At 44.9% G+C, this 8,415-nt stretch overlaps 1 protein-coding gene across 1 annotated transcript; it reads left to right on the top strand.

Annotated features, from left to right (window-relative positions):
* Nucleotides 1–586: 586 nt before the first annotated feature.
* On the top strand, nucleotides 587–7,063 carry LOC139392355 (E3 ubiquitin-protein ligase RNF139-like). Its single transcript, XM_071140288.1, has 2 exons — nucleotides 587–893; nucleotides 4,773–7,063. The coding sequence occupies exons 1-2, from the start codon at nucleotides 731–733 to the stop codon at nucleotides 6,623–6,625; spliced, it is 2,016 nt and encodes a 671-aa protein (XP_070996389.1). The 5' UTR covers nucleotides 587–730; the 3' UTR covers nucleotides 6,626–7,063.
* Nucleotides 7,064–8,415: the final 1,352 nt, after the last annotated feature.

The raw sequence follows: 8,415 nt of genomic DNA, 5'->3' as shown, positions 1-8,415 counted from the left end.
TTTCCCCGAGTTCCCTGTTGTCTTGAAAGTGCCATAACGGCATGTCGACAATGTCACAGGCCACACCTTTTCACGTCCGAGGCAAATATTTTTAATAACTAACGCAAGATAGGCCACGGCCTGTCGTTTCAAATGGGATAAATGAATCCTAGTGGGAAGAACAAGCAATGAGGTGGGCAGAGCATATTTCCGTTAGGGAACGCCTACTCTGTGAAGTTCGTGTGTGCAATAACTCAATTTGCCCTTTGCACCCCTTCTAAAAAACGCAACTTTTAGAAACTTTGGCAAAGGATAAAATCTACAACACTTAGTCCACTCTGTTCTTAACATATTATAGTTTTGAAAACAGAAAACTGTACTGAGATCAAATGTTTCATATATGAGAAAATTCGCTACTTGTTTGCCAAATCCATCTTGCTCCATCTTTCCCACAGCCTGCCACTGGGCTTCTTCTCACCACCATATTTGGTAGGGAAAGGAAATGCCAACCGGATGCTTCACATTTGTACATCCGGTGAAATATGTGTCTCGTTGTTCTATCTGTGTCCGAGGGGGTTCAAAAAAGATTTGCAACTTCCGCGTTCTTTGCATAGCAACAGGCGAAGATGGCGGATTGTACGGACCCCGTTAAATAACGTGTGGGAAGTTGAAACTGAAAGAAGCCAGAAGTTGGGGTTTTTAAACTCTAAAACGGAGTGACAGAGTCCTCCAAGGACTTACATCGTAAGCCATGGCATCAGCTAATGTCCGGATCGGCCAACAAGCCTTGACCGTGCTGGATGTGGCACTTCGCGTCCCTTGCATCTTTATTATCGACGCCATTTTTAACTCTTACTATGATCCTGGGTCAGGATGGGCCGGGACAGCGGGGAAGATTTTAATCCGAGTCATGGGTAAGATAATTATTCGTTTTGGACACCTACATGCGAGCAAGTACCACCCTCTTGACAGCTAGTTAGTTACTATTGTACACATCAGGGTGGCTGAGCTGCCCCACGTAAATGGCGAAGGGCCTCGACTACAGTCCACTCCTTCCAAAGCCGATTTACCAGCAATAACAACTCGAAGATCTTGTTTTGCGCAGTTGTTAGCCAGCTAGGTAGCTAATAACTCTACCCCAACGAATTGTATGCTTCCTAGTACAGTTAGCTAGCCAACTAACGCTTTAACTAATATTTTGGTCATATGCCTGTCTATCTAACAAATGAATGCCAGCCAGGTGTCTTAAGATATTTTACTTAGGGCCAAGTAGTTAAACTTGTGAAGAATAAGCTAAACCAGTTGTCCATAAAGGACAAATAGTTCACGGTGTGGCCTTCATTTTGTCTTGTCAATACTGTCAGACAAACATGTTTAGATGTCAAACAAACGTCTAACTAGCTTGCAGAACTCAATGTGCCTTTTTTCCCAACACAATGTTTGCGTGACAAACAGCCTACCTACCTAGTATACAAGTTACACTATATATATAAAAGTATGTCGACACTCCTTCAAATTAGTAGATTTAGCTATTTCAGCTATACCCGTTGCTGACAGGTGTATAAAGTCGAGCACACATGCATGTAGTCTCCGTAGACTATGGAACGTCGCTTGGGTCTTTAGATGCATGTCAAATAACACTCGTTGACGCGTTAAATAAGCTTTTAATTTGACACGTCAAATAACACAATTCTGTTGTATGTTCTGAATTTGCACGTGCAAGCCAAGCGCCACCACTGTCAAACTGTACTAAAAAAGTCTTCAAACAAGCACACACTGGCCACGAACAATGTGTTTACAATACCGCGTTGGTAATAAGGCCTTATTTGTTCGACCGCCAAACGCTAACGTTATAAGCAGCCAGCTAGCTTCATCTGGCTAGTGAGGCTCGACCTGACCGGGTTATGTGTTGTGAAGCTAGCCAATAAGGATTAGCCACATTAGTGGAATTTGCGGTTTGCCTTCCAAATAAAAGTACCTCTTTTTGAAAGCGATGCAGAAGGTTACAATTGGTGAAATCATGCCATATTTAGACGAGATGATGTTAAACAAGGTTGGAATGTGAAGCAATGAAATGGGGTATCAGTCTACTCTGTGACACCCTCAGAACACAACTGTGAAGAGTTTACGCACATATTAGCGTTGAAGTTCTTATCGCGGGACTGTGACTGTGTGAAATCAGCTCCCCAGTCAGCATATTGTGTGTATTGACATTCATATTGCACTGTACAGCTTTACCTAAGGATTGGGGATCAATGAAATGGGGTGTCAGTCTACTCAACACCCAACATTTTTTCCCAACGTCCTCAGACTTCAAAACATCAACACAGTATTGTTTTTCCTCTGAATTAGTGTTCAATACACAATAAATGTGCCTCAATTAAGTTGTTTCAGAGTCCTGCAATAAGAGCTACTCTACTAATGTTCTCTGGGTGTCACTGAGTAGACTAATACCCCATTTCATATATCCACAATCCATAGGTAAGGCTGGACCAGTGAAATAAGTATGCCCAGTGTAATTCTAATAGTGTGATTTTTGTCAAATTAACAAATTATCTTTTGATTTCAAATAACATTCCAACCTCGTTTAATATGATCTATTCAATTATGACATAGTTCTATTTGTATTCAATTGCATCACTGTCAATTTTGAAGGCTAACCACAAAGTCCACTATTGTGGCTAGCTTCACATAGATGGGTCCGACCACCATTAATCAAATAATAACTGTCTTGTAAATTAGGGTTATTTTAGATGACACCTAGCTATATAGTTAGCTAGCTAACTATATAGCTACTGAAACAGATTGTCGTTTTTGGGGAAGAACATTGTTTGCATCCATCAGCTAGCTAGCTTTTTTACGACCAGCACTGTCCAGAGCTTGGGGAAGGGCAGGTGCGCGAGACAACTTTACCAGCATCATAGCATACATATCGATGAATCGTTGTGACATATGAAATACGAGTGAGTGTAATCACTGTGTAATAACTATGTACAAAATTAATGAACGTGTTAAATTATTATGACATGCAGTCATACCCAGGTCCTGATTGTCAAATAGTGCATGTGCAAGCCAAGCGCCACCATTGTCAAACTGTACTAAAAAAGTCTGCAAACAAGCACACACTGGCCACAATGTGTTTACAATACCGCGTTGGTAATAAGGCATTATTTGTTCGACCGCCTAATGTTATAAGCAGCCAGCTAGCTTTATCCAAACGCCATTCCATAATAGACAAACATTGGCAGTAGAATGGCCTTACTGAAGAGCTCAGTGACTTTCAACGTGGCATCGTCATAGGATGCCACCTTTCCATCAAGTCAGTTCTTTGAATTTCTGCCCTGCTAGAGCTGCCTGGTCAACTGTAAGTTCTGTTATTGTAAAGTGCAAACGTTTAGGAGTAACAATGGCTCAGCCGTGAAGTGATAGGCCACACAAGCTCATAGAACGGGACTGCCGAGTGCTGTACAGTAAAAATCGTCTTTCCTTGGTTGCAACACTCACTACTGAGTTCCAAACTCCTCTGGAAGCAACGTGAGCACAATAACTGTTCATTGGGAGCTTCATTAAATGGGTTTCTAGGCCAAGCAGCCACATTGCCAAGTGTCGACTGGAGTGGTGTAAAGCTCGCCGTCATTGGAGCAGTGGAAATGCGTTCTCTGGAGTAATGAATACCCTTCACAATCTGGCAGTCCCATGGACAAATATGGGTTTGGTGGATGCCAGGAGAACGCTACCTGCCCCAAATGCGCACAGTGCCAGCTGTGACGTTTGGTAGAGTAGGAATAATGGTCTGGTGCTTTTTTTCATGGTTCGGGCTAGGCCACTTAGTTTCAGTGAAGGGAAATCTTAACGCTACAGCATTCTAAATTATTGTGTGCTTTCAACCTTGTGGCAAAAGTTTGGGGAAGGCCCTTTCATGTTTCAGCATGACAATGCCCCTTGTGCACAAAGCGAGGTCCATACAGAAATTATTTGTCGAGATCGGTGTGGAAGAACTTGACTGGCCTGCACAGAGCCCTGACCTCAACCCCATCGAACACCTTTGGGATGAATTGGAACACCGACTGCGAGCCGGCCTAATCGCCCTATATCGATGCCTGACCTCACTAATGCTCTTGTAGCTGAATGGAAGCAAGTCTCCACAGCAATGTTCTAACTTCTAGTGGAAAGCCTTCCCAGAAGAGTGGAGTCAGTTATAGCAGCTAAAGGGGGACCAACTCCATATTAATGCCCATGATTTTGGAATGATATGTTCTAGTAGGTGTCCACATACCTTTGGCCATGTAGTGTACCATACATACTACTCCCTCCTTGCAAACATGTCATTTAGACCTATGTAATGTTTTTCAGACACATTTTTAGTTTGCCTTGCCAGAAGAATCCGACCCTACTGTTGTGGTTGTTTACACTGAGCTGCACTGGGGTAGGAACGCAATCATGGTTACATTAAGACACCATGGAGCCGGCGTGAGATATGGGTCGGAAAACATACCTCGATGCATTGATGGGATATGCCACTGTACTCCATTAGACCTTTATCCACACGGATACATCGAAGATTAATGGTAGGGTCGGTATTTTCTGGCAAATATTTTGCCTAAACAGTAAGATATTGCCAAATGACTGATTCCTCTCCAGCTAACTGTAGATCTAAACCTTATCATAAATCAATACTTGTTATACAGTAGGGGGTTTATTTCTTGTGATGGCATGAAGGTAAAACATTTTTGTTGTTGCATGCACTGCAGAAACAATTTGTATGTTGACAATATGGTTTCAATTTGTTTCAGGTATCACGGTCTCCAGTGTAGTCCTGGTGTTATCACAGAAGGCCCTATTCAAGGTCTACACACTATTCTTCGCTGTGCTCCTGGGAGTGGCGGCCGTTCTTATCAACTACTACGCCACATCTCACATAGACTTCTACAGCGCCTACTACAAAGCAGCGCTGGGCTTCAGACTCCTCCCACGAAATGGGCCCACCCTATGGCTGGGCATGGCTGTGGTGCAACTCCTTTTTGGCATGGGCTATGTGGTGCTGCTAAACCTTCAGTCTGTGTTTGCGGCTCTTATGGTCCTGGATATCATGATTCCGCTGTTGGGACTCATAATCGAGCTTCCCGTGGACGTACGGCAACTGGTAGCGGTGGCCTCTGGCCTGGCACTGGCTCTGAACACAGCTGTGTGCCTGGCCCTTAAGCTCAAGTGGTTCTACTACTCCTGCCGCTATGTCTACCTGCTGGTGCGTCACATGTACCGCATCTACGGGCTGCAGCTTCTGGTGGAGGACACCTGGAAGAGGATCCGCTTCCCGGACGTGCTGCGTGTCTTCTGGCTCACACGCATGACAGTGCAGGCCATCATCCTAGTCTACGTGGTCAAAGTGGTGCGGCACGAGAGCGGCGACCACAGCTACCTGACGTGGGACGTTTTCTGGGACCTGTTCAGCAACCTCATCATCAGCGGCTGTGACTCTATGCTGACAGTGTTGGGCATGAGCGCCGTCATCTCCTCCATCGCGCACTACCTGGGGCTTAGCATCCTAGCATTCATCGGCTCCACCGAGGAGGAGGACAAGCGGCTGGGCTTCGTGGCACCCGTTCTCTTCTTCATCCTGGCCCTGCAAACGGGCCTGAGTGGTCTGGACCCTGAGGAACGGCTGGTGCGGCTCAGCCGCAACATGTGCCTTCTGCTGACTGCCATCCTGCACTTCATCCATGGCATGACGGACCCCGTGCTCATGTCGCTGAGTGCCTCGCACGTCTCCTCCTTCCGCCGCCACTTTCCGGTTCTACTGGTGTCGCTCTGTCTCTTTGTGCTGCCTGTTGTGCTCAGCTACGCCCTGTGGCACCACTATGCCCTCAACACCTGGCTGTTTGCCGTCACTGCCTTCTGCGTGGAGCTCTGCCTCAAGGTGGTGGTTTCGCTGACGGTCTACGGCCTCTTTATGGTGGATGGCTACTACAACGTGTTGTGGGAGAAGCTGGACGACTACGTCTACTACGTGCGCTCCATGGGCAGCGTCATCGAGTTTGTCTTTGGCGTCATCATGTTTGGCAACGGCGCCTACACCATGATGTTTGAGGCGGGCAGCAAGATCCGCGCCTGCATGATGTGCCTCCACGCCTACTTCAACATCTACCTGCAGGCTAAGAACGGCTGGAAGACCTTCATCAACCGGCGTACGGCCGTCAAGAAGATCAACTCCCTGCCGGAGGTGAAGGGCGACCAGCTGCGCGACATTGAGGACGTCTGCGCTATATGCTACCAGGAGTTTGCCACGTCTGCGCGCATCACCCCATGCCAACACTACTTCCACGCACTCTGCCTCCGTAAGTGGCTCTACATCCAGGACACATGTCCCATGTGCCACCAGAAGGTGTATATTGAGGAGGAGGTCCGGGACAAGGCACCCTTCTCCAACAACAACGGCTACGTGGCGCCAGGCGGGGATGTAGGCCAGTTTGCAGCGCCCGGCGGGGCAGAGGACGAAGCAGCCGCAGGTGGGGCTGAGCCTGAGAATGAACTACTGGAGGATAATGACAGTATTGAGTATGACGAGGATGAGTGGGGGACACAGAACAGGGAAACGCCTATAGAGGAAGACTATATTAATGATGACACAGACTCTAATGGGGACTGATCAGAATTTAGAGAGAAATATATTAAATATATTTAAGTTAAAAACAATTTTCTCAATATCAGGGATGTCATTTATTTTCTCTTTTTAGATTTGTTTCCTTTCTTGTTTGTCTTTGGGCTAGCTGCAGAGGTGTAATTGCTATGACTGAGTGTGCCTAGGTGGTTGGGTGTCCCAAGAGGTGCAGTTCAGTGTGAGACCCACATTCCTCGTGTTTTGTAGGGATGCCGTTGGTCATGTGTTTGCTGTTTTGCTGAAAGAAGGTAAGCTGGGAGCCGAGAGGGGTTCCGCAGCGCCGCGCTAAGAAGAGGTTTAATTAAAACGTGACGTGCTACTGTAATCACTGATATACCTCTTATCATTACTACTGGTCTCTTGTGTGACCTTGGTTAAATTGTGTACGTTATTGTACATGTAATAAAAACACGTTCCCTTAGAAAATATGTTGTATTCAAATAAGTGTTTTGACTGTACTTTACTCAGTGGAGTCACTCATACCTTGAAACTGAAATTGCACCATGTTTTGATCAGACCATGTGTTAATTAAATGATCTCTGCATTTCAACTAGCTCACTTCAAATAGTTGTAGCCATAGCCGCGGGAAGTAGGGGTGCTGAGGGTGCTACAGCACCGCCTGAAAAATATGAATATAAACCATTTTAAAACAATATTTTTTTGGCATTATTTTTCTTCTTACCAAAGCAGTGCACCGCACCTTTAAAGTTGAACTGGCAGCGTTTTAACTACTTTGCAGATATGAAACAGAAAAACCTTAATATCAGTAAAACAATATCAAATTCCCAGTTCATGCTATAAAACCAACTAAGAGGTTTTAAAAATAGGTTATATTTTACTCAACATTCCATGATGTACACTTAGGCATTGTTGGCAGAATAGATGGATGGAGGTGACTGCCAGATTAATATAATTCACCAATACATTTCTTGATAGTCCACAAAATATTGCTATCAGGTTGTAAATCACAGCTGGCCTGGTACATTGTTTGCTACCTCCATTCGGGATGCACTTTCAGTTTCAATGACTCAATATTTTGGACAAAAACGGACGAATGTAACGAAGGGCAATGATCACAGGTCAGTCATTACCATTACCATTACCAATAAACTAGTATCAATTGATGTACCAAGTTAAAAACACTGAGCCTAGCTAGCTGCTAGGAGGATGTCATGTCATTGGAGGAGTGGGTGAGTGACTGACCTTTTCCCCTCATATCGTTTTTCGATGGCTAGAGATGCAGATGTCATTTGGTTAGCTAGCAAAAACTTGAACAACTGTTATCCAGTTAGTACATTTCTTGCATTCGCAAATTCACTCAGGCTATCTATCTACACTGATTTTCAGAGCGCTCTCGTCTGTGTGTCAGGGCGCAGAATAACTGAATTTACGAACGCACAACACCTGCTAGATATGACCGGTGTCAGTAAACATAACTATTACTTTTTTTTGCCTAACATGTAAACAGCCAAACCAGCTCTACTAGGGCGATTAAAATGGTCAGAGTAAGGCGTTCTTTCATTTGTGTCTGGAAGTAGCTAGAAAGTTAGCCAACTTTAGACAGTTAGCGTGGGAGTTTGGTTGGGACAATAATTATTGCATTGGCAGGCAAGCTGCAGTAGGACGAGTAGGCTACAATTCCACATTTATCAGTGCAATTTTAACGGGCAACTTGCTGAAAGTTTTAGATGGTTTAGCTAATGTCCCTTATCTTGTTGTTGATGTGCATAACTGAGGGAGAGAGAGACTACATGTTCATTGTTGTTTGATCAGTCTGA

Source organism: Oncorhynchus clarkii, chromosome 32, assembly GCF_045791955.1.
Source record: "Oncorhynchus clarkii lewisi isolate Uvic-CL-2024 chromosome 32, UVic_Ocla_1.0, whole genome shotgun sequence".
NCBI lineage: Eukaryota > Metazoa > Chordata > Actinopteri > Salmoniformes > Salmonidae > Oncorhynchus > Oncorhynchus clarkii.
This window is presented reverse-complemented; position numbering and strand designations above follow the sequence as displayed.